The 27,561-nt window shown below is 29.8% G+C and overlaps 2 protein-coding genes across 3 annotated transcripts; one reads left to right on the top strand and one right to left on the bottom strand.

Annotated features, from left to right (window-relative positions):
* Positions 1–656: 656 nt before the first annotated feature.
* Positions 657–3,276, top strand: LOC148190726 (protein FAR-RED ELONGATED HYPOCOTYL 1-like). Of its 2 annotated transcripts, XM_088101443.1 has the most exons (4): positions 657–801; positions 2,207–2,493; positions 2,608–2,868; positions 2,998–3,276. In XM_088101443.1, the coding sequence occupies exons 1-4, from the start codon at positions 764–766 to the stop codon at positions 3,072–3,074; spliced, it is 663 nt and encodes a 220-aa protein (XP_087957569.1). In that variant the 5' UTR covers positions 657–763; the 3' UTR covers positions 3,075–3,276. The 2 variants fall into 2 exon arrangements, with proteins under 2 accessions (XP_087957569.1, XP_087957568.1); XM_088101442.1 differs by having other exon boundaries at positions 2,207–2,868.
* A 9,330-nt stretch (positions 3,277–12,606) lies between these two features.
* Positions 12,607–15,826, bottom strand: LOC124842803 (suppressor of disruption of TFIIS-like). Its single transcript, XM_088101998.1, has 9 exons — positions 15,625–15,826; positions 14,720–14,791; positions 14,559–14,624; positions 14,372–14,469; positions 14,246–14,283; positions 14,033–14,120; positions 13,588–13,926; positions 13,154–13,219; positions 12,607–13,021 (listed from the first exon to the last, which is right to left on the bottom strand). The coding sequence occupies exons 1-9, from the start codon at positions 15,809–15,811 to the stop codon at positions 12,869–12,871; spliced, it is 1,107 nt and encodes a 368-aa protein (XP_087958124.1). The 5' UTR covers positions 15,812–15,826; the 3' UTR covers positions 12,607–12,868.
* Positions 15,827–27,561: the final 11,735 nt, after the last annotated feature.

The following is a 27,561-nucleotide window of genomic DNA, read 5'->3' as shown; positions in this document are numbered from 1 at the left end:
TTTTCCCTCTTGGTTTGTTATCCATGCTAACCATTTCGCTACCGCCGCTCTGCAAATTAGATTATACTTTTGTATTGATATAAACTTGTAATAAATTATTTAATATATTGATAGTAAAGTTGATAATTTAAGTGTTCCAATTTTCACATATGCATATTAAATAAACTATTTAACTTTTTTTGTTATAAGAATATTTTATAAACTATTGTTCTTATGTTTACTGAAACAAGACCATTCCTGTTTTTATACTTTTATTAAAAAGTAAAACTAACAATAATGAGTATTTTACAATATTTTAAAACTTTAAAATATAATTAAAAATAAAATTTAAAATATGTACAACACATAATTAAGTGCGTACTAAAGTTAAGAAAAATATCTACCGTCAGTTGTTGTAGTTATTGCGGATAATATAAAGAATAAAATTAGTTGTATTTATAAAAATAAAAGGGTAAAGGAATTGGGTAGAAAAATGTTATTATAAAAAAGAAATTTATATTATTAATTTTTATGTATAAATAAATGATAAGTTGAATTATTTTTATTTATGATTTATTTATTTAATTTAGTTTGAGTTTTATCAGTGAAAAAAAGTTAATTTATATGGAGATGACACTCAAATTAGTTAATTTATCTAGAAAAATGGATAAGAAAAAGACAACAGTGGATATTATATCATGGGAATTTGTCAAAGAGCATGGCTTGTCTCTCTCTCAGTCCCTCTTTCTGAGCTGTGAAGACCTCTTTGATATTCTAGATAGAGATGGAGGCAGATATTCACAACCCACCTCAAGGTTACAGGTTTGGCAATCTGGGTTTTTCCAAAGTTTTGTTCTTCTTCTTTTTTGTGGTCCTTTTTTTATCTCTGAATTGTTAGAACCCTTCTCCGCTTTTCATGTCAGATTTGATGTTACTGTTCCTGTGATCACCTGTGTACTGTTGCGTTTTGGTTTTAAGGATTTGGGGAACATTTTCTGAGGAAAGCTATAAAAGAAAAAAAATGGAAGAAGAAATTGAGATAAATTAAAATTATCATATCAACAATCTCATTTGTACAGCTATCATGAAGTTTTCTCAATTTTTTTTTTGTTTTTTTAAATTATGAACTTGTTTAAAAGAGGAATTTTTATGGGAAAACTCCTCTGATCAAGATCAGATGTCTGTGGCTTGTAAATTGATAAAAGGGTTTTAACTTGTTGAATACCTAAAGAATAATAAGGCTTTGAAATCACTCAGTTCAATGAAGTGTAAAAACTAAAAGCAATGGAACTCTGTTGTCTGCGTGTTTGGATAGTGATTTGGATGATTATATGTTGAAGTGTTTAGATTTTGTTGCATACTGTGTGGAATGGAACTATTTTGGGAAGTTCTTAACTTGTGCTTGAGGTGTTTTTTTTTCTATTTTTTTTTATGGAAACACATGAAATTGGATGCACAAAATGGCTTCCTCCACTGTGAATTGAGTTTTCCTTTTACATTTATTTATGGACATAAATGGAAGTTATTGTTGTCTATTTTAGTTCAAGAATTGTTAAATTTTTACAGTTGGAACCATGTAAATAAAGCTGTTACATGCAAACTTTGACCTATACTATATTGTACACTTCATACACAAATTGAGTGTGACATATAAGGTTATACATGAATATTATCTGATTTATCATATACCACTATAAGATCTTTGTTTAAACTCCATGTCATTGATCATTATGGTACACAAGACATTCCTTCTCAAATCTGTTGAAAAATTGTAATTTTTGAAATCTAATTAGAACATTTCTTTTCAAATAAACTATGCTTCGTCATAAGGCTAATGGACTCTTACCTAATGTGTCACGCACACACTCTTAACGATGATTTTAACAAGATAAGTATTGTATATGAGAAAATTTTTCTATAATTTGAATTTTAAACCTAACTTAACCTTACAAAACAGACTTATAAGGTGAGAAAACAGACTTATAAGGTGTTTTGAGAAAACAGACTTATAAGGTGTTTTGAGAAAACAGACTTATAAGATGAAGTGTGCATCTATTTATATAATATAAAGTGGTCCTAGTTGATATGGAACTTCAAACACACAAGACCAAACATAATGGAATACTAATGATTCATTATGTTTAAGCTCTAACTAAGCATTTTCTTTTAACTAATTGTCATTGCTTCAGATTCCAACCTCTCTTAATGATTCGGTTGTTCTTTTCAGATATTGTGTTGATGGAGTGCACAAGGTCAACATTATTGAATGGAACAAGAAAAGAAAATTCCAAAGTAATCAATTGGATTTGCTTAGACCAAAGCATAAATGCTGGATTGAAAAATCCTCTTCTGAACATGCTTCAACGTTTGATGATGAAAATCCTGCACTAGAGAGCATGCATATTTATGTACTCAAGGGTAGAACAGATGCAGAAAACTCAGAAGCTGACTCTGTCAAAGACAGCAACTGTTTATCAGAAGATTCCATTACTGCCATGTCTGTAAATGAAGAAGGTAAACATGTTGCCGAATCTTCAATGACATACCAACATGGAAGACCTTCCACTTTGCTTGGTTGGGATGATTACAGTGCCAAGGATAATCACCACACTTTATATGATTCTGCAGTTGATAAGGGATGCACAGGTGAAGCAGACACATTTCATGACAAAGAATGTGATCCATCTTATCATTCTGCTGATTTACAGGCTCTGAAGAATCTTGAGGAAAAGATTTTAGAAATAGAAAGCTGCAGAGATAACTTGCTCCAAGAATATGCTAAAGACAGTACTGAGGAGTCCACTGATATGGAATTTGAAGATCTTTTTACTAAAAGAGAAAACCATCACAAGTATGTCCTTTCATCTGGAAGATGGGATCTAAACCAAGGTATACATCTGCATTATTGACAGTGAATGTTTGTGAGGATAGGATCATTTTATGTTCATTGAAATTAGTTGCTAGAATATGTGTTCTGAACATCAAATGTTCTGTTTATAAGTTATTTTTTGGTTGCAGAGGCTCAATCAGGCACAACAAGGGCACCAACAATTGATCAAGAATTTGAGCAGTACTTTTCCATGCTTATGCTTTAGCATATATTACTTACAAAGGAGATAAGTGTGTACATATATATTTTAAATGGCTATCTATGTATTGCTTTATGAAGATTTACTGAACTTCTAATTCTGCTGGCATTGTAACATCATAAGAAGGTAGTGTGAGGCTGCTTTTTTCCTTTAGCTTATTTCTGATCCTCAACCATGGATTGTATGTAAAAGGAGCTTATTTTGTTTCCTTGTTTCAGTTTTTTTTAGGCTTAATTATTTTTTGGGTGCTTTTCTTAATCACCATGGGTTTTAGATAACATGTTACTTTGTCTTAGAAGCAATAATTGTTTAACTAATGACCAGAGCATGTATATTTGGAAAATTAATTTGTTTTTATAATTTTAAAAAAATGTTGTACAGTTTTTTTTGTTAAATGTCATAACACATTTTCATAATATAAAATGAATACTATGTGATAATTTAGAGAATTTTTAGAACTATTTAGCAAAATAATATATAAACAAATCCCTTAATTTTTATATTTTATTTATTCTATGAATAAAATAATTATAACTTAATATATATATATATATATATATATATATATATATATATATATATTATTGATGAAATGTATGCGTGTAAGATTCCATTTTGAATGACAAAGTATATATATACTTTGTCAAGAATTCTATTTTGAACGACAAAGTATATATATAAACTTTGTATATTTCTCTCCATAGATCCTTTAGTAATACTAAAAAGATCCAAGATCCCAAAACAATTTTATTTATAAAAAAGTTTACTAAGTATAAATAAGGCTTAATTACCTGCTTAGTCCCCATGTTAGGAGGTAATTTTCTGTTTAATACCCAGTTTTAAAAATGTAGGCATTTGGTACCTATGTTTTGAAATTTGTATCAATTCAATCCTATCTAGTTAACGGCGTTATAATTGATGCGAGAAATTAAGGACGTTAATGATAGCCTGGGTGGAATAGCTATAAAATGTTTGAATGCATCTTCATTAACGTCCTTAATTTCTCGCATCAACTATAACGCCGTTAACTGGATAGGATTGAATTGATACAAATTTCAAAACATAGGTACCAAATGCCTACATTTTTAAAACCGGGTACTAAACAGAAAATTACCTCCTAACATGGGGACTAAGTAGGTAATTAAGCCTATAAATAACTTCAAATAGGGATCGCGTAAGTGCAGGGATTGCCCTGAAGAAACGCATTACGCGGAGAAAAGATAGAAAATGGTTGCTTTTATATATATTATAAATTAAAAAAAGTTAATCTGTATAATTTAAGTATAAGTTTAATAAAATATAAATTTCAAAAATTTCAAAATATTATTTTAATAAAATAATACTGACGTAGAAATAAAGTTATCATTATTATATGAAAACAAGAATGTTTTTAATTATATTTCTCAAAAGAAGAAATTATTTCTAATAATATTATTATCATATATGATAAGTTACTTTCGAAAAGAGAGGAAACATAACAGTCAAGGAAATTTAGTCTTGAATATAACTACGTACACGCTTTTATATAGCTTTTATGTAATTTAAAAGTTCTCAATTTATATAACTTCCACGGAATGCATTCTCCAGAAAATAGTTTCCTATTATTATATTATTTTGTTTAAAGAGTTTGACCAGTCACTTGTTATGGTTTAACTTTTCTAATAGGATGCTAATTAATAATAATGAAGTAAAATTTATATTAATAACTATTCTGACATTTTATTATGTATAAAGTGAAGAAATAAAAGGTCAAATGTGTGAACATTTTAAAATGTAAACATATATTTCATAATGATTTACTTTGTTGCACATAAAATATTTTCCGTAGTCATAACATGGGAGTTAATTAATTTTGTGAAATTGAAAATTTGTTATTTTTATGGTTTTATGAGTTTTAGATTTAACAATTGAAAGATTTTATAAGATAACCTCGCAATAAGAAGTATCATTAGAAAAATATTAAATTTTATTGTTATCATATTAAAATTTTGTAAATTTGCCTCGAATTCTTTTCAATATTTTTTCTCCTTTCAATATTTGAAATATGTTATGTTTAGTCTTCTAAGCGTTATCTAAAGTACTTTTTTCCATGTATAAAACCTTTGTCTAAACTAATGAGAAGAAACAAAGTAGTGCTTTTTCAAAATTAGTGGACAAAAGACCAAAACAAGTTGAATGGAACTAAAACTAAATTTAACACCACACATAAATTTACCATTTTTTCCAAATTAATAAGTTACAACTATGATAAAGTAAAAGAATTATATTTACACATTAAAATATTAATATTTTCATTCAACTCATGTTTTTTTAAATTAGTAATATTTTGTTAGCTAAAATGTCTCATAAATGTTAATATATATCAATTACAATTGTAACATGTTATTGGTAATAATATAGGTTGAATATAGTGAAAAACTATATGTGAGATTAATCTTTCTAGTGTTGAATATATACATAGGGTCCTCTATTTATAAATAAAAGAAATATTGACTAAATCCAAAATACAAATAAGAAATAATAACAAAGTAATTAAAGATAAAAAATAAAGATAAGATAGAGATAATGTATCTAATATTTCCCTTCAAGATGATGCATAAAAATCGTATGTATCAAGTTTTCTATTAATATAGTCAATTAACATTTAGTGAAAATTTATGCTTTTACACTCGAGTGACACTAAATTGTTAATGATTTGCAAAAATGACATAAAAGACGAAATATCAACCTAAAAGACTCTCTTGAGGAAAAAATATAGGAGGTTGCTCCCTATAAATTTCATCTTACAAATTGTCATTAAGAATTGCATTGTTGACATCCAGTAGATAAAGAGGTCATTTTGAAGATGTTATAATAGAGAGTAGAGACTATCTAAGCAACCTAAGTTTTGAAGTTTAATAGTCAACATTAAACAAAATATCGTTGTGTAGGAAAAGTTGTTTCAAACAAGTAACCTCTACGAAAAAAGCATCTTATAATGTCTGAAGCCTAGAGCTGAAGTAATGTTTTCTAGACCAAACTGATTGAATAGATTAGAAAATCATAAACAACATCTAAAATTAAGTGTCTCTTATTTAAATCTCTCAATATACTCTATGAGCCGAAGCAAGCTAACTTCTTATGGAAATGAAAGTCTTGAAGTACCTAAAAAACACTAGAAGGGGGTTGAATAGTGTTTATGAAAAATGTTTTTTGTAACACTTCTGATGTAGCATGTTATCGAGCATATAAAATATTCTTTCAAAAGCTTAGACGCTCGACTTAAAATATATGCGTTGATAAGATCGTCATGATATTCAGAATAATTTATATTGTAGTGTTTTAAGAACTTCCTTTAAAAATAAAGGTTCGTTTAGCATGGAAGTTCTTATATTTTCAAATATAAAACTTAAGGTTTAATACATCATTTAGTCCCTAGTTTGGGGCGTTGTGTTCAAAGTCGTCCTACCTTTTAAAAAAGTTTATTATTGTCCCATATTTCGTTAAAAACAGTTCAAGTTGGTCCTTTTAGCTTACGGCGTCAAAAACATAACGGTGCAATGATGTGGCAACTGTGATTTGTCCAAATTTTTATGACATGGAAAATGTGACCCACTGATGTGGCCATGTTAATGTAAAAGGATAGGAGGACACTGTGAAACCCTAATTTCCCTAAGACCAGAAACCCTTGTGCCACCACCATGAAACCCTAGCTGTCGCCGTTGCCGCAAAATGAAACACGCCACCACCAAACCCTCAGGCTATCGTGCCGCCGTCACCACCATCAACACAGACCTACAATTCGAAGCAAAGAAAAGTAACATAAAACCCAGAAATCAAACCCTAGCAACCATGAAACCCTAAATCGCGTCGCCAGTAATCAGGGCAAAATTTCTACCATGCGTTGCGCCTCACCACCATTAAGCAAGAAACGAATTGAAATCCCTAACCTGCAAACCAGAAATTCCAACCCAAATATGAACAAGAAAATCACAATCGCGACACCTAGAAACCCAATTCACACCTGCAGCAACCCATAAACATACATAATCACTACCTAAATCGCAGAAACCCTAGTTTGCAAGCAGCATCCATGGGCACCAACCTGCAAATTGCACAAGCTAGAAACGCAGAAACAATGTGAAGGTGAAGCTCAATGTTTACGTTTAGGTGTAGGTGTTCATGTAATGTGAAGGTGAAGCTCAATGTTTACGTTCAGGTGTTTATATGTAATGTTAAATTTAGTTTCCCCTTTGGTCAAAAAATGTGCAATGTGGTTCCCTTTTCAATTTAAAACTGTGTACTTTGGTTCCAAATGAATATCAACGAAAACCACATGAAAGATATATATGGCTTAGTTTCCACCATTAGTTTCCACCTCCAATCCACCATCTTTGTCCACCTCCACTCCACATCCACCTCCTCTCCACCATTAGTTTCCACCTCCATTCCACCATCTCTGTCCACCTCCACTCCACCATCCACTTCCTCTCCACCATTACTTTCCATCCTCTATTTTCACCTCAAACCCTAATCCCCAAATCCAACAACAAAAACATCAAGTAAGTAGGCTAGGGTTAGCAACACTTACCTCACGTACGTACGCTCCTCAAATTTGACCTTCAAGGAATCACCATGCCACAATGATTACAAGACCAGTTTCACCAGATTGTTAAACCCAAAAATCGCGATAGGATTCTTAGATAAGGATAATTTAATTTAACTCATATCGTTAAACCTAGCTGATGTCATTATATATTTTTTTTAATTTACACATTCAAATATATCATATGTGCCACGTATTGCAAAAACTTTACACGTCATTCAGTTTTGGCCACGGAGGCAACTGCACCATTATGTTTTTAATGCCGTAAGTCAAAAGGAGCATTTTGAACATTTTTTAACGAAATATGAGACCTAACTGAACTTTTTTTAAAACGTATGACGACTTTGAACAAAAACCCCAAAACTAGGAACCAAATGATGTATTAAACCAAAACTTAATTGCAGATTTTCTAAGAAGATCGTTTAGTAAAGAGAAGAGAGAATAACACAACAAATTTTATACTGGTTCGCTCAAACTAAGCTACATATACTCTCCTTCATATAGAGTTCTACTATAATCTTCACACGATTACAAATGATTATTAGCACCACTCTTGGTACTCACCTACCTCTGGTACTATAATTAATACACAAATTTTAATTTTGTTATTTAACGTTTATAATTAAGATAATTTTTTTAATAATTATCAAATATATTTATTAAAAATATATTCATTAAAGAAAAAAATAGGATTAATATATACTTAACTTTAAGAAAAACCCTCCTACATTGGTTTTTTACTTTATAAATTTAAAATTTTTAGTAATTTTTAAAATTTAATTTTATATTAATGTTAACATTGTTTTAATAAATACATGAAAATTATTAGAGATTACGTCTTCACTTACTTCACATAGAACAAATAAAATTGAAATTTTTATTATATTACAAATAAAATATGGAAATATTCATTTTACTAAATTAATTATTTATCTATTTTGTTAATAAAAATAGTTTGATCTATTATGAATAGCTTCAACCTTTTCTCTTTTCTTTCTGTTTGGGGTGGAATTAATTATTGTATTCCTTGATGGAGACAAGAAGTTATGGTTCAAGATTAAAATATTAATTTGGTAAGAACTTTGGCACGTAGGTTTGGTTTATTAATTTCGCACTTTAAACATGTTATGTCTTTGTATGAGTCAAACCCACTTGGAAGTTAGTTTTATATAAAATATACAGCATGACAATAATATGGAATTTGACCATTTCACAGCTTTGCTTTAATGGTCATCATCCATTTAAAACACCAATTGTATCAAGTTCACGTGAAATGTAAAATATACATCATTCACACTTCAATTGGGTTCAACAACCAAACATTATTATCAAACATGTTTATATAGTATAAATAATCCAGCTTTACCACCTTTCCTTATCTCCCAATTTTAAAGAATAAATAATTTATATAATAATATTTAGATTCATGAGTTTTTATGTCATTCTCATATACTATTTTTTTTTTCCTTGGGATGATTTGATTTGGAATAAAGTTATTTCTCCAATTAAAACTTTAGTTTTGTGGAAACTTTTACACGATAGATTGTCCATTGATATTGATCTTCAAGAAAAAGAATCACTCTTTGTTCTATGTTCTCTGTGCTAATTCTGATAAGAACACATTTTCTTTGAATGTTCTTCGGTCACTAAATTGTGAGTATGACTGCAAATTGTGGAAATGATGTGTGGATACCTAATTTTGGGATTGGAAATAAACAAGATTTTATTTGGTTTAATTTTTTTTCTCGTTTATTTATTTAGATTTCTTTCGAAATTGGTTTAACTTCCACATTTTAGATTTCATTTATTTGTTTTCTTTGGAAGTATTAGTTGATTTTTTTATGACTTTGGTTTAATTTTTTTTTATGACATTTACATAGTGAACTTAATATTTTTTTTTCCAATTCCATCTTATTTCCAAATAGAATAATAATAAATATCAAAATGAATTTTTACATCTTAATAATCATTACTTAGTAATTATTTATTATCATATAAAAATTTATTAAAAGAAATCAAAAAATATAAAAATTAAAAATCATATTAAATGTAACATCCCAAAATATAACATAATAATATATCATAGATTAATCACATGTAATAATAAGATAGATCAGTTCAACCAGAGTTAGTAAAATATTTAACATTACAATTATCCAAAATAACCATAAAACTTAAAAACTTTACAAAGTAACATAAGTTTGATACAAAACATAGGAATAAACCGAACGATGATACAACACACTGTATAAACCGATCGGTTTGCAAAAGGAATACTAAATATATTGATCGAACGGTCCAATTCAAAACTATACACAACAGATGACCGAACGGTCATAACTTAAGCCACAAGATCTTCGCCTTCCAACACTTGCTCCACCGTACACTCGTCACCTTCTGCTCACATCCATAGGATGATCATTGCAAGGAAAAAGAAAACCGAACGGACAAGACAAGACAAAACAAGAAAATAGGGTAAGCTATTGTAATTTAATTATAATCACATATACACATTTCATGCAAGTTCAATCAATATGAAACCGAACGGTACATCATACAACAATGAATACAATTCATCACATACAACCAAAACATCATAATTCATATCAATATATATAAACCGAACACTATGACTTGACCATCCAGATTGTATGAATATGTAGCTACAGTCGTCCTTGCACTTGTGGTAGTGTAACAGCTGACACCAATCAAGTTACTACCCAAGGTTAATCCCATACTACCTACCTCGGCACCCTGAGGCGGTAGGACCTCCTGCCATTCTCACTCATGAGTTACTCCTCTCTACTTGAGAATGAGTAACTCACAGAATATCAGGATGAACACCAGCTTAGCATATCCATATTCATACTTTACAATTCCACAATCATCCATGAGACATTCATCCTTGGAATTCTCTTCCACAATATTTGAAAGTATAAATCTTCAATTCTTAACATACACAATCATTCATCAATTAAATTTTCACATAATAAAGATAAAACCTGTGAACATTGGAGACCGAACACCTTCACCCTACCCAATCGAGAGAACCGAACGGTTCATAACAAACAAAGTAGAAAACACTGACCGAACGCTATTATTGACCGACCACCATAGAAACCAACTACTAGACAATTAGCCCAATCCAAAGAGTTTAAACTACACACTCATAATTTACACTGAAAACTCTTAAAAACTTATACCGAATATTATACTAGACCGAGTACTTAGAGATTTTTGGATATTCTATCGAGACCGAACACTAGTTTAATATTATAACACTTACGATTAGACCGAACGGTCATAAATAGATAATACTGCTAATAGACTGAATCCAGTTAATGACTGAGTACATAACACAGTCGAATGGTCAACTGAACAAATCTTTGAATAACAATTCTTAAACCAAAATAAGATATTTTTCTTAATCTTTAACCCTCCAAACGTGATTTCTAAGTTATTTTAAACATATTCTACTGAACCTATTACACACCGCTCACCACTCACATTTTCACACAATCTCTTCTCTCACCTAGACTGACCGAATGTTCTACAATAGGAACTCCAATTCAGTTCACAAGTCTCGGCCAAACACAGAATTTGAATACAATTCAATCAAACATACCATCATTCATACCTGCAAACGTTCACACATCAACTTCAAACATAAAAAAATGTAATTAAATAACTAGCTTCCCTTACCTTGAATAAACTAGGAATTTCCTAAGCCTCCACCACTTTGAATAACCAGCAATCACTTCTAAAGCAACCCACTACAATTCCGATCGGTGAAAAGGGACCAACCAGAGGATCAAAACAGAAACAGGTTTAGAGAGAAATAGATGAAGAACACATACAAGCTGAACAATGCTTACATGTATCAGAAATTACTGAAAACTTTAACGAACGAGAGAAATTACTTACCCACTTCGACAACAACTAGATTGATGGAAAAGAAACTCTTGTCACCAAAGAAGAATTCAAACACGGCCTAGATGATGATCAGCAGAAGAAGAGAGTGAGGATTTTTAGAGAGAAGAATGAGGATTGTAGAGAGAAGGAGGAGAAACTCATAAATCTGAAGAGAAGAGGTGCATGCAAAAAGTGGCTCAACGTTTGAAAATTTTGCTTATATACTACCGTCAAAAATCGATCAGTCCAACCAGTTGCATACACCTGTTTTTCACTTTCTGAATTTTCTAAACCCTCACACCAACACCTGGCTTCCACTTACTACTAAATTTAATGGTTCTGACATTAAATCTATGATAAAAATTATATTTCACAAAATATATTTATTATAAATAATCTAAATAAATATATAATGATAAAATCATATGTATGAATGAAAACTAAATTAGTTAATTTATTATGAAACTTTGAATCATATATCTTTACAAAAATGTAAATATCGATATATTTTTTTTAAACTCCAAATAATCCAAACAAATCATACTAAAAATTAATCACCATCTAACTAAACTAACTAAAGTATTTGAAAATCAACAACTCCTTTTGTCAAATTTGTTACTAAATGATACTTGATATTCCTAGCACATATAGACTCCATTGAAAAGTTAATTTTAACAAATAATATATATTTATTCAGTTAATAACATACTATTTGCTATTCATAATAATTATTGTACTGCCGTTGTTATTACTTTAATGGAAGAAATTTGTCGAGTTGCGTTTTTCTAAAATAAAATTGAGGATATTTAAAATAATAAAACGATATTAAATAAATCATGATAATGACAAAAAAAAGCCTATTAAACTTAAAATTTAATAATTTCTTTGGATGAAAATTTCTTTTTCACAATGTTTGATATCTTATTTTATTCCAGATTTATCGTTTATTTCGCCACACCCTCTCTAACAATAATCATAATGTAAGATCTGATCTAAATCTTGAGGAAATTTTGGTGAATGAGGAAGACAATTAGTTATAAGTAAGGCCAAAAAGAAACACTTATTTTAATGACTAATTTATTGCAATCTTACAAAGCATCTACATCAACTACAACTACTACATCTCAAGTTGGGGAATTCCCATTGCTTTTCTCTCTTTTGTTCTTTTTTTCTTTTTGTTTGGTGGTGGAATTTCAATTCATAAAATGAACAATATTGAAGAAGAAGGGACATAATTTGATGGACATATTAATATTAATATTATTATTATTATTATTATTGTTATTTATAATAATAATCAATCTCAAGCTGTGACAGATGTTTCCACAGCTAGTTTTCCAGGGTATGCAACTTCTGATTTTATATCAGTTTCCCATAGTTCTGGCACAGCTTCCTTAAGGTTGTGAATGCTTTCCAAAGCATAATCTGCTCCTTTGCATCTTTGTGATGTACCAACCTGTGTATGCAGCAATCAATGAGTATCTATAGAATCAAATTATGCAGAGTTTATCTACACTGAAATGCAACCAATAATAGCTTCTGGAAGCAACTCAGTTTCTGCTACATGACAAAATTTCAAATGATTTACCAGCACAGTGTGAAGCCCCACACGTTTTCCAGCTTGTATGTTACGGGTACTGTCCTCAAAGAACAACTGATATAAGAACACAAGAAAGAAACAACAGTTAAACCAAGTTACAAAGAACACATTGGATAAGTGAAAAACTATACTTTAAGTCTCTCTTCTTACTTTGTTTAGTTTATTAAATCTCAAAGAATAAACTGTCCTTAATTGACTGAGGTGACAAAGGTTAATATGATGTGACATTTTTCACAATTTATTATTTGTTCTAAGTGGAATAACCAACATCAGTTTTTTTATTAATGTACGGCTGTTGACAGCACCAAAAAAACTCAATAGAAAATCTGGACTAGACCAAGACCATTTTATTGATTAAGTTAAAACCTTTTAAAACTGTATTTTAGCTTTAGATCATGAAAGTTAAAGGGTTAATTTCTTACTGTTCTTTGAGGTTTGAGGTTGGCTATGTTGAGGGCCAATTCAATGGCATTTTCTGATGGTTTGCAGATAATTGGTGTCTTTGGCAAAACTGAAGTGGGATTGGGCTTGGCAAAATGTTCTATGATGTCAAAGATTTGAGAATTGGCTGGAGCATTACTGCTAGTGGTTGGATTGGTTGTCCTTGAACCCACAAACTCAATGTCATCTTCATCATCAGAAACAGTGCTCTTGTGAATGGGATTAAGGGTCTCAAAGCATATGATTCCTTCAAAGCAGCCTTCTAATCCAAGCCTGTTAAGTGCCTTAGCAGCATGGACTTTGTCTGCATTTGTGAAGATCTATTCACAAAAACAAGAGAAACAATAAAGGTCACATTAGATATTATACATGCACCATCTCATGTCACATATTTTACTGCTTCATATAGGTCATAGAACAACTTACAAGTTTCCTATAGGGCAGGCTCAGCAAGAGGTTCCTCAGAACTGGGTCTGGTTTTAGGTTCTCATAAGGTAATCTCCCATGAACAAAACTGCAAGCAGTGATTAAGAAACCAATGTCAAACCATTTCAAAATAAACACAAAAGTTCTGAAAGAAAAAAACACTTTTTTATCAGTTTGAAAGTGATGGGGGGTAAGAGAAAAAGGGTAAGTTACCTATGATATTCATCATAGTCAAAGTCATATCCAATTGCCTGAATAGAAAATGAAACAAAAACAATTATGGGCTGTTAGTGTTTCAAGAGTTTAATAATGGAAACCAATAATGATAAGGAAACATACCCTTAGACCAGCCATAGTTGTTCCATAATTCTTGTAAAGGAGGTTGGATAAGTCATCAATTTTGCTTGGGTGTATGCCAAGCTTTTCAACCATGTAGTCTGTGATCAATGATAGCACTCATGTGAGTACAAATTGCAGAGTCATTTCTGAGAATGCTGTGACATAAGCATATGGCACAGTGGCTTACCTTTAATATTTTTGAGACATGCTTCTGCAAGACCAGATTTGAGGGGATACAAAGTATCATCTAAATCTGCAGAACAATCTCATGGTTAAAACACAGCACACATGAATAAGGAAATTCAATTTGGTATGTTAAAGTTGTTCTGATAGCAACACAAGGCTCACCAAAAAGAAGACAATCATATTTTGGTCTCTGAGCCTGGTGTCTGAAGCGGTCTTCAAACTCCATTTCAAAGCCTTAAACATATAACAGAAAAAAAGCGTGTAAATTCCATGGAAACTTTATTTGAACCAATCAAAATTTACATGACAATTCATTTTGATTCTCAAGCCACAGATCCTCATGGCTTTATGGAGCCACAAATAGATGCTTTTATTACTCAGATTAGCATCTAAAGTGATTAAAGTGTCCATAAGGGGAGACCAATAAGGGCCAATACAAACCATTTGGGATAAGGCTTTGTGAAGTTTCTGAGTGGACAATCCACAACCAGTGGAATGGATTGAATTAAAAAAAAGAAAAAAAAAACATTGAAACAGTGCCCCTTTGGTGCCACAGAACTTAAAGAAACATGGTAAGGCTTGCTTTAAATTATAAAACTTAAAAGCCACAAGAAATGGACTTGTGTGAAAGGGAACACACCCATCAATAAAGCCTTGGAACAGAGTTCATGTGACAGAGCAAAGCACTTGGAAAAGTGAATAAACTTTTGAAAGCATAAAATCTGCTCATTAAACAAACTTCCATGATCCAACTGAAAAGACATCTCTTTACAGCAATGCATATTTTGTAGAATCACCACATAAACAGGTTTACATTTGAAAATAACAAATTTATGGCAGCTGTTGTTCTTTATTCAAAAATCTAGTTCCATGCTGGTAACTTTCAGGGCAAAACCTGAAAATCATGATGATGGTACTAATGGGCTGGTGTTGATTAATCATGTTAGAAGGAACATGAAGACATGGGTGAATGAAAATGAAAAGGGAGTGATTGAGGGCAATGGTGGAGAAAAAGAACCAAATTAAAATGCTTTGCATGAAAGAAAAGATGAAAGCTTAAAGCTTACCAAAGAGGGAACAATGAATGATGGAAAAGGCAAAAGAAGAAGAGGGTATGAAGAAGCAAAGTTTGAAGACAATGCAAAGTTGTTGTAGGAAGCAAGAGGGAGAAGGGGGAGAAAGAAGAGAGGGAAGAGTTGGTATATATAGAGAAGGGTTGCTTCTGTGGCAGGGTCTGCTAATAAAAAACTGCATTATTTCTCAACAATTACGTTTAATATTCAAATTAGATGACCAATGGAACATGTACAATGAATATTAAAATTTTCAGTTCACCAAGAAAGTGACAACTAATATAATTGGTTAAGGTTTTTTCCTTCTTTTTATGTGGTGTTTTTGTTTTTGACTGAATTTAAGAACCAAAATCTGATTTTTCCTTTACCTTTGTTCTGCATTACCGATTAATAAAGCACAAAAGGGGAATGTGCCAGCTGCATCAGCACAAAATAGAGGTGGAGGCTCATGCTAGTTGTCACCTTAGATAAGAAACAACACTCTTGTTTCCCATTTTTATGGTACAAAATCATTTAGCTAGCTAATCATATGCACATTTTAAACATGATTTATATACAAATTAACAACTTTATATTTTTAATACTGCTTCTCCATAAAGCAAGCAGGTATATTCTTTTAAATATTCATAAATTAGTTTTACATTTTCATTTAATTTACCCTTTTACTTTTTATAACGACAAATAATATTTTGATATTCTACATCACTCAACAATCAATTTTTAAAACAATATAATAACAAGTTAAATATTTTTTATCACCCAACTATTATAAAAAATTATATTTCATTTTTAAACTAAATTATAAATATTTAGTTCCATACTTTATGAAAATTATATAAAATAGTCTTTTCAATAAATATAAATAATATTTGGAGGTTAGATCATTATGAATCCCACGTATAATATATTGAAATGATTTTTACCTGACTTCAAAAAGAACATTTTATAATAATTTAAAAATAAAAAACATAATTAACCATATAATAATTAAAAGGACGAATTTTATATTTTAAAAAAATAAAAATAAAAATATAAAATGAGTATAAAAAATTATGAAATGTCAAAATATTATAGTCCTTTATAATAGATCAATCCATGATAAATAATATTCTCCTGTCTAATTATATTAAGGAGATTAATCTCGTCTTTATTAATAACTTCTAATTGGTAACTGATTTAATTGTAGTGTAGATCATTGATTTGTCATGTTATGGTTTCATCATGTCTAAACTTTTCTTGTTCACATATCAACATAGAAATTAAAATTTACAAGTTCTAATTTTAAAACTTTACCAAATGAGTAATTTATATGGAGAAATAAATAAACTTATTGATAGCTTTCTTGAATAGAGAGTTGAAAATAGTAACCCTTGTTCTTCTTATTGCATCAAGTGATCAAGATCACATTAATTTAATTCCAAAATTTTAAATTTAATTGTGAATTTTTACATAAAAAAGCAAATTTCGATTATGTCATTATAAATAATCTGTGATTGCGATACAGGTGTGAAGATTCTGAAAGTTTTAATAATGCTCTCCTAATTATGGTGAGACAATGATGTTTAAAATCTTGCCTAAGTCATCACTTTTTGTTAGCTTCTTTTTTGCTTCCCACAATGACCAAGTACTCTACCCTAAACATGCAAAGTCCTAATAATTTTTTCATTCAAAACCTCATTAACGCAAAAATTAATAAATATCTTTTGCTTAAAAATTAAATAATATCTTTTGCTTAAAAATTAAATAATATCTTTTGCTTAAAAGTCAGTCACTTAGCTCGTTTCTAGTGACGAATTTTAATCAATAATTTTAAAATTATCACAATAGTGTGTTTAAACTAATTATAATTTAATGTTTAATGTTGATATAAAGTTATTAAAATTCATTTTTAACAAACGCTTACTACAACATTATTAAGTAATCCCTCACTCATTTTTTAAAAGAAAAACGTCAAAAACGATAAATTTAAAGATAAAATTAGGGAACAAAGACTAACCTACCCTTATTAAGCTATGGTACTATTGTCCCTAAAATTTTGAGCCACCCACTTTGATGGATTGTTCATGCATCATGAATTTTATATGTGAATGTGAAGAAATTTTGAGATTAATGAATCATCACCAACTTTATACATGACCAATATTTACTTTTAATACAAAATTTTAATGTAATAAAATTTGTGTACTTATATTTAGTTTATTTTACTCAACCCAACTATTTTTTTTTCAATTTAGCATTATTTAAAACGAATAAGTTTCCCAATCTTGCTTATTTACTTTTTACCTCTCTTGTACACAAGATCTTTAATATAATTAAATAATTTGAACGAAGGGACACGTGGATTTGTTGGAAAACATTCAAGACACCTACCCATGGCAATGAGTTGTCCCACAAATATCATTCCACCTTGTTCATGCATCATATATTTCTTTTTCTTTAAAATTCAAACTAAAAAAAACGTAATTATAATGACTTTTACTTGTATATTACATAGGATCGTTTAAAAGTGTCTTGTTAATAAAAAAAAATTGTTTTAACTTGTGTATAAAATTAATTTTAACTTATCACTTATTTCATTTCTTTTAGTTTTTGGTGCAAGTGGTGAATATAATTATTTATAAATTGTCCATGTATGACTTTTCTAAGAAAATTTTACAATATTCTCAAAAGTTATATCAGATAACTTAGCCGCATAAATTTCGAGGAGGAAAAAGAAAATGTTGGTACTATTTTATGATAAACTTGTTTGTGCCCACACTAAAATCAACGTGAGCTATGCTTCAAGTTCCTTTTTTATAATGCTTTTTAACTTTTGTTTTTGTGGGCTACAAGTGCTTTTCAAGTCCACCATATATAAAGAAAGGAAAAGAGAACGCAAAAAATGTTGCACTTCTCATCAACTTCTGTCCACAAAATTCCTTCGCTTAGCACAATCACCACATACACCTTCAACATCCAAAGCTTCAATTTTTCAATATCAATTGCGGCCATGATCTCATGAATTATGGTTCATAGAAAAATGTGAAAATTATTTTAATATGGAAACATTTATTTTTATATTATTTTGTTTTGTTATCAAAATTAACTTTTTTTCTTCATTTATATATATTTGTTATTGTTCTAAACTTACATAAAATAATGATGTTATCTTAATATTGTTGGAGATCTAACATCGAATGATTAGACAAGTTTACAATATACAAGTGAATGTAAATCTTATTTTATAAATCTATTTTGTAGGCTAAGTTAGGTTTAAAGTTTATTTCTTAACATTATAAGAACATGAGTTAGAGTCTATTTTAACGAAATGTGTTGTTTGTTTGACCTATTGTGTCATCCGCTATAAAAAGATTTGTTGTTTGTTGAGCTTAACGAATTATCCACTATAAAATTATAACAGACCACCCATTAATGTTTAGTCTCATGTTCGATATATATATATATATATATATATATATATATATATATATATATATATATATATGTTGATGTGAGAGAGTGTGTTGGGTATCCACATCAACTACTGATAAAACATGTTTACAGTATATAAATAGATGCAAATCTTACCTTACCAGTCGGTTTTGTGGAGTTAAAGTTTACTTTTTAACATGGTATCATAACCATGGGTTATAATCCATGTTAACTAAATTTGTTGTTTGTTTAACTTAGGAAAATGACACTTGAACAACCATTTTTGACAACATTTAGACACGCGCACACGTGTCAAAATCTGAGTGGTCCATTTTCATTTAATTTTTCCAACTGGACCACTCAGATTTTGACACGTGTGAGCGTGTCTAAATGTTGTCAAAAATGGTTGTTCAAGTATCATTTTCCTTTAACTTATTGTGTTACACACAATCGAAAAATTTATTGTTTGTTGGATCTATATTTGTAGGAACTAAAAACAACTTAAATACATTTTTCTACTTCAATTTTTAAAAATAAAATCTTAAAAAAAATTTATGTTTCAAAACAAACAATAGATTAAATAATATTATCGATTGGTTCATAATTGCATTAGTATTCCTAAAAAAACACAAATATAAATTGAATGTGACGTTAAAATAAAAATTAAAAAAATATATAAAATATTTCAAGTGAATCCTCCTAATAAAATTTCCACCCATTGAATGTAATTACTTAGTGTCCCTCGAAATAGAAGTTACTCATATGTGAGAAGTGGAAGCCACCTGTGCAGATGACAAGGTGGAAGAAAGAAGAATCCTAAACTAGAATAATGTTTTCATCTAATCATATATTAATTAATTACTTACCCTTTTGCGTGTAGAACTCCTATTTGGCTAAAATTGTGTGTTGCAAACCAAGAAGTGACAAAACCAAGTCGCGTACAGCTCAGTGTATCATGAACACTACTACCCTCACAGATTTGGGGCACTGAACTTTGTTAAAGGATCAGTGTGTCCATGGCTTTTTCCTCCAAAGCCTTTTCCTTCACCGAAGATATTTTAGGGTCTTTTCGTCAAAGTTGTTCTCCTTCCACAAACCATCATCTCTCACTACACACTTCTGGATTCTTGGTGCACGTAAGTGGACTTTTAACGAACACCTTACAGCTAATAACACCTCCACTTTCAACCTCCTTTCTGTTACCACAAAAGTTACGGTTTCGGCAATCAGATTAATCATCACCGTCTCTTTTTCTATATCCAAACCAAAATCTACGTTGGTCTATCAAATAAAAGGTTAACTAGAAAAACACAAACAACAATAAAGAAACACAAACACCGATGAAATTTGAGCTCAATTATATAAGAAATTGACATCACTCTTTACCTAAAATTTCTATTCGTGATTGTAATTGATTGAAAATGTTTTCGGTGAAAAAAAAATATAACTATGTGAAAAGAACTCACCTTTGAAAAGAAAATTGTTAAGAATCTAAATATGAGTTAAAATCTTACCTTAGAAACGAAAAAGTAGAGTAATATATAAAAGGTTAGACTCACATATTTCCAACAAATACTATTTAATTTCATTTGGTTTTACAGAATAAAATAACCATCACAGCTTTTGTGACTGCTAAATGGTAAAATATTCTGAGCCATGCTAATCATCATTGCTCACCACGCCTTATATAATATCATTTTTGTTTTGTAATCTCTCTTTTGATCTTTCTTGGAAACACACCAAGTCAATATGAGGCTTTATCACTTGTTTTAATTCTTACTATTTTAATGTGATCTTTTACATCATGGCCAATGTTCTTGAACAGCACTCAATAATTTATTTATCTTAGACCAAGTTAAAATATTCATTTCGTTTTCTTCCAAAGATCTTAGGCATGTGTTTGGTTAGTGAGGAGGAAACTCACACTAGAGTTTCATTATGAGAATATTTTTCATTTCTCTTACAATACTGCAAAAAATGATGTAATATTTTTTTCTAAATATAAGTGGAAGCTTTTATTTTGAAAAGTAATTTTAGCTCTTTTATATAGATAATTAACTCATGTTTTATAAATGATTAACATTTTTTCAGTCTAGTATAATTAACAATAATATCCAAACCGATAATTTACCTGTGTCTGACTCAAACATAGACAAATATATCCCGTATTGATAAAATTAAACTGTAATTAGGATTAAAATGATTATATAAAAAAATAAACAAATGAGAGAAATATGTTCTATTATAGTAAAAACTCGTAATAAAACCAAATTCATACTTAGCTATTTTTTATATGGATAAGTGATCAATCTTTTCCAATAAAAAAATTCTCCAACATTTTGAATATTTTAAATATAAAAAGTTCTGTCTTCAAATTTACTCTTCTTAGTTTGAACTTCTTTAATTTTTGTGTACAAGATCTTGTTCTAAGAAAAATCTCAACCACATTATCTGGTCTTGTTCTTATCCCTTTTTATCACCCATCGCAAGGTTTTGGGAAAATAAAAAAGGAAGTGTTTTCAGTTTTTTATTTCATTTTATTATTGATCTATAGAGAAATATGGTTGTTCTACATCATAATTTGTAATTGTTCACATTATTAATTCAGAGAAAGACAAAGAAAGTATTATACAGGGAAAAGATTCCAACTTTATGATCCACAAATTTATTTAAGAATGGGAGTATAGAGATCCACAAATTTAGATTTTATTGAGGTGTATCTTTCTAGAATTTACATGAAACTCTGCATAAAAAAAATAAATTTTTTTATTAAAATACCCAAATGGTTAAATGTCTTGTATCTTTCATTTTCATGAATTGTATTATCTTTTGGAGTGGATGAGAAGGTAAAGAGATGGTCAAATTATGAATTTCCATGTGTTTATGTGAGTGATTGCTCATGAAACTGCCAAACTCCAAAGACTAATAAGGTTTACTAATTATGTGACATATGTATGCGTGTGTCTGAAGAACCATTATTTGAGCAACGACACAGAATGCAGTGCATACACGTATGCATCAAAAAGCCAAAGTCATAAACAATTGTAGTAATTATCCGATAAAAATCCATCAAGCAATTTGAGCAAGATACATGTCAGTATCCATCATTGCATAATTATCTTAAGAATTTTAGACTAAGCCCTCCATGATTGAGGGCTCGTGAAGTACAGATATCATCAGAAGAACATAGTTTTGAATGAATTATTATTATATAATAAAGTGAGTGTGGTATCAATAATGAAGTGAAAATGACGATCGAAAATGGTATATGTTATTTAATTGATTTACATGGGATGGAAAAGTACAAGTTAAGTAGATGAAAAGAGGTGGGTAGAGTTTTGTTTAGTGACATGAATCCTTAAAATATATAGAGTTGATGGTTACGTATTTGTCAAAACATTAGCACTTGCGGTGGGAAGTGGGCTACTTCTACTGTTTCTTCTCTGTCTTTGAAAGCTCCATTTCACTCTTTCCCTCCCTCAATTATTCCTACCACCTGGGTGCCTCTCATTCTCACACACCATTTTAATATTTTCAACATTTACAAATTAAATCAGATCTTCAAACCTCTTTCCAGAATCCATTTTTTTTTTCAATGTATGTATATGTAAGTTTAATTTCATTATATTAAAGTTAGGTTTAAGTCCATTTCTTAACATAGTATCAAAGACAAGTTAGAGTTTATCTTAGCGATATTCGTTGTTTGTTGAACATATTGTTTCACTCGCTATTGGATTATCCATTAATGTCTAGTTTCATGCTCGAGATGTATATACTTAAACGTGAGAGGGTGTGTTGGAAATCTCACATCGACTAGAGATAAGACCAATTTATAACATATAAGTGGGTACAAGTCGGTTTTGTGGGGTTGAGTTAAACTTAAAAGTTTATTTCTTAATTGTTAAGAAGTTTTAAAGGTTTAAACTCAAATTTACGGTATTTTAAAGATATAAAAGTATTCTAGTTGTGTTCTTTTATTAAACGTTGAAAATATTATTTTTAATATATCAATATATTTTAAAAGTTTAGCAGAAAAATAGTATAAAAAAATTTAGTAAAAAAATCTAAATTCATAAAAAAGAAATACACTTTTATGAAAATAATAGCCTAAGGAAAAGAAAACTAAAATAATGCACACACAAGTACTGAAAAAGGTAGACATAGAGCACTTTGTTGAGACCATTGGATTCTGTATTTTGTTTCAATTCAACATTGGTGCCAATTATTGGAGCTCTTCAGCCTCCACTTGATGATTTGTTTAGTGAAAAAGAATTAAAAAAAAAGGTAAAAGTGAATTTGGCTTAAGTAGGTGGAGTTAGTTGACTGAGACAGGTACATGTGATGGAGAAAGCATAATTTAATTAGGGTTAAATGACATTTGTTTTATATTAGCATTTAATAAATATATTAATTCAATCTCAATAACTATTTCATTATTTTTAAATTAACGAAATTGATGTCTAATTATTCTAGTTATAATACTTAAATATAATTACAGATATCACTACTGAAAAGACCAACAATAATAGAGGGCACAAAACAAAAAACTGAATAAAGCATTTGTTTATTTATCTATTTTTTATGACAGCATAATAAATTCTAATATATATATATATATATATATATATATATATATATATATATTGTTTAGAATTAATTAATTTCATTTGTGGTGGACACCACTTTCAACTTGCCAAGCCATCCCAAAAGTGAAAATTTTATAAATAAATAAATTTAGAAGTAGTGAGTGGGTTGATACATAGCTTCTAGTTTTGGTCAAATAACTTGAATAACACGCATGATAATTCTCCATTAGAGGAGTTAAAGTCTCACCCTTTCTTCATAAGTAGGGATTATGAAGGAACAAGTTTATTTTTTTCTCACTCGATCTAAAACTTTGATTCGGCAAATTATTTGAACTTTGAGACTATTCTAATTGGAAATAAATGAGACAAAAATTTAATCAATTTAACCTTTTAATATAATATATTATTTTAGTGTTGCGTGTAATGTTTATAGGTTGAGACAATATAGACCACCTTAGTCATTTCATTTCAATATTTGTAAATTGAGTCTCATTAGTCATAATAACTATGGTATAAAGATAAACAAAGAGTGATTGCATGAATAATCCATTAATCATATATTTCAAGAATTAGAGGTTTCCTACTAAATGATTGAAACTAAATGATTAAAAAGGTAGTACTCACCACTCTAAACAAAACTTTTGACGACAATTAAAAAAAATACAGTTTTGAAACCGTCATTAATACATAGGTTGTTATAAGTTGTAGAAATAAATGACAGTTACATTTATTGTCGAAAATCATACTTTTAATAACTATTATGTAAAAGAATAAGTCTCTTTTTGCAAGAACATGATGAGATAGGAACTTGCAATGTGTGGGAAGGGAGGAACTTGTAGAGAAATGAAAAATAGTAGTGAGAACAACACATGAGGAGAGAGAAAACAAACAATTGGAAGAAAACCTATGGAGAACACACAAGTTGTGATGACACGAGAAAAACAACATGAATAACGAGTACAAAGAAAATGAGTAGTAAAAACAGCGACAACGAACACTAGTGAAAAAAATACTTTTTATAGAAATATATTATATGAGTTCTAATCCATTAAGTATAAAAAATGACACAATGACAATTTTGTAAATGATGTAAGATTTTCTAAACTGGTTAATGGTTGTAACAACTCTCTATTATTCTTAAATCTTCCATTCTCCTGCAAAATAATACACACACAAAATTATGTCTATCTTTGGATAATATATACAAACCTTACATTTTTTTCATGAAATTCAACATAAAACACATGATATAAAGACAAATAAGAGGCTCTAATAAGTGTGAATAATAGGTAATTATCAAATTTATCAAGACGAGTAGAGGTAGCTTACTAGCATAAACTTTAACTCGGTGTTGCGGCGCACCTCTGCCTTGATCTACAAGTTTCACTCGCTTGGGGTCGAACCAGAGAGTATTGACGAGGAAAACTTCTTCGTCAGGTTGACTCGCCGACTCAACCATGCATAACTCCATGAAACAAAGAAGGAACAACTACTCACTATTCCAATATGTAACTAACATTGTTTTTCTGGGGCTTTTATAAAGTTTTTTCCGTTTCTCATTGCTCAATGTTTTTTTTGTATGTAGCCACATGGAAAGTTGCAAGGTTGAGGATGAAGGACAAAGTCTCTTTGAACTTTGAGTTTTAGAATGGATTCAGAATTTTCCTTCCGCATGTGTACTTTCTATACTAGGTCTACAACCTATGTAAAATATGGATTTTCTATACTGATTATGGAATTGGTATAGAAAAGTGAAAATATTTTATACTTCCTTCTTTTATATCGATTTTGGAATCGATATAAAAAGTCTTTTTTAACCAATATAAAAATACTTTTCTACATTAGTGGCAATGTAGTGACAACAACGATTATGCAAGAAACTTGTATGCACAAGAAGGAAAGACATGTAATGCGAGACAATTGGCATAATTAGTATTGGTGGCAAAATGATTGAAACAAGTGACAATAGCAAGCAAAGCAAGGGCGTTGATGATAGAAGCACAATCAAAGAGAAAGTTGAGAGAAAAGAAGTGAAACACAATACGAAGAAGGAGAAAAGACTCCACCTCTTTTAAAGTAAAAGTATTTTCAATGATGGTTTCCTGTTTAGCCGTCATTGTTTTCTTTTTATTTTTAACTTTTTAATTTTAGTTTTCTGTCAAATAATCATTGTTTTCTTTTTATTTGACTTTTAGTAATGGTTTACCTCCTAATTGTCAGTTTTTTTTTATAAGATAGTTCTCATAGATTTATCATCCAAAATTTCATTTCATTTATAAATTTGTGACTGATTTTTTTTTACAACAATGAATTTTAACTTATTGTTAATTTGTATTTTACACTAGTGACTCATCCTTGTTATTATAGTTTGAATAATATAATTATATTTTTTTAAATTGTCTAGTCATTATTCACGAAGACTATCTTCTACACAAATTTTTAGAAAGCTTGTTTGATGAGACACGTGATTAATTAGTCAATAAACTTCAATGTCTAGTAAATTTTGCAAGTAAACTATGCCTGGTTGAAGAGGTGATGAGAGCACAATGGTAGACATTTCATGTGTATGTCCTTTAACGAAGAAAGAGAGTCGTGCAAGTGTTTGTGCTTGGTCTCGAAAATATACCTGTTGAGCAATCTTTTTAATTTGATTTCAAAACCTCAAACAATTAAAAAAAGTACGACGACATGGGAGCATCTAAATTCCTATGTCGAAGTGATTCTAAATTAATGGAACGTTTTATATGGAGAATTTTGTGTAAGACACATTCCTACTTTGATACCAAGGACCCAAGATGTTATCAGATTTCTAGAAGACATAAGTCGTACATAACTTCCAAGAAGATAATTCCAAGTCCAATCTATTGTCAAAATTGGCAAGTATGATAAAAAGTGGACAAAACTGATTCATGATACAACAAACAATCACATTGTCCACTGTTCATACAAATGTCTTACACTAGACAACAACGAAAATGAGATGATGTGAATAATAAATTACTTAGAAACATGAGAATGGATCAATGACTCTAAGGAAAAAAAACATTTAAAAAGGCTTTCCAGTTTGCTATCTTGTATGAGGGGAACTCTTAGAGTTCATCATGTTATCAGAAGTCAAGTACATCTACGAAGAAGTTTGTTAAAAGACATATGCATACTACACTCTAAAAGAATTATCAATATTTTAAGTACTAAGGGTTGAATATGTGTAAATGCATCAATTTTCAAGAAAATGACAACATCGTTTGAGTTTGTAGAAAGTCTCACATTGACTAGAGATAAGGTCAATTTATAGTATATGTGTGCAAACTTTGTCATGATTTTATAGAATTGAGTTAGACTTAAATCCATTTATTAACATATTTAAGCTCAGAAAAACTTCACCATATAACCTCACCTTAGTTGTTTTGCATATGGAGAATGAAGATTCTAAGGTCATTTTCACTTGCAAAAGGTAAATGCATATTTCTCAAAATAGTTGTCAGTTGAGTCATTAGTAACATTAACCATCTAGCTACAAAAATTTGTATGGAAAACATCGTATATATAGAGCTCAATAAAAAGGTTGGGAGCTACTAAAGTTGGTGGACAGAAGAATAGTTGGAAGTCCTTCAGACCTATGGATGCACCAAACTGTTGGCTACAACCTAATATATGTTTGCTGAAATGAACTAGTAGTGTTCTCTTTTGAAACTTTGATTCACTCAAAATTTTAAGGCATTTTGGCCATGGACCGCGATACGTTGACAACATAATTTTAACAACAATTTTACAACGTATATGTGTCAAAAGATTATTAGGTCATTGAAAATATTATTTTTTTTGTTAAAGTTGGCAGGTAAGAGTTAATGAATTTGGCTTCCAAAACTACCCTTCTCATTTTCGTTTTCATTCTCCCTCTACTGTGCATTTTGGTTTTCATTTTGTGTGTGTT

Source organism: Vigna umbellata, chromosome 11 (genome assembly GCF_029865625.1).
Source record: "Vigna umbellata cultivar VRB3 chromosome 11, Vumbellata_1.0, whole genome shotgun sequence".
NCBI classification, from domain to species: Eukaryota; Viridiplantae; Streptophyta; class Magnoliopsida; order Fabales; family Fabaceae; genus Vigna; species Vigna umbellata.
The sequence above is the reverse complement of the archived record's forward strand: the minus strand, read 5'-3'. Positions and strand labels throughout refer to the sequence as shown.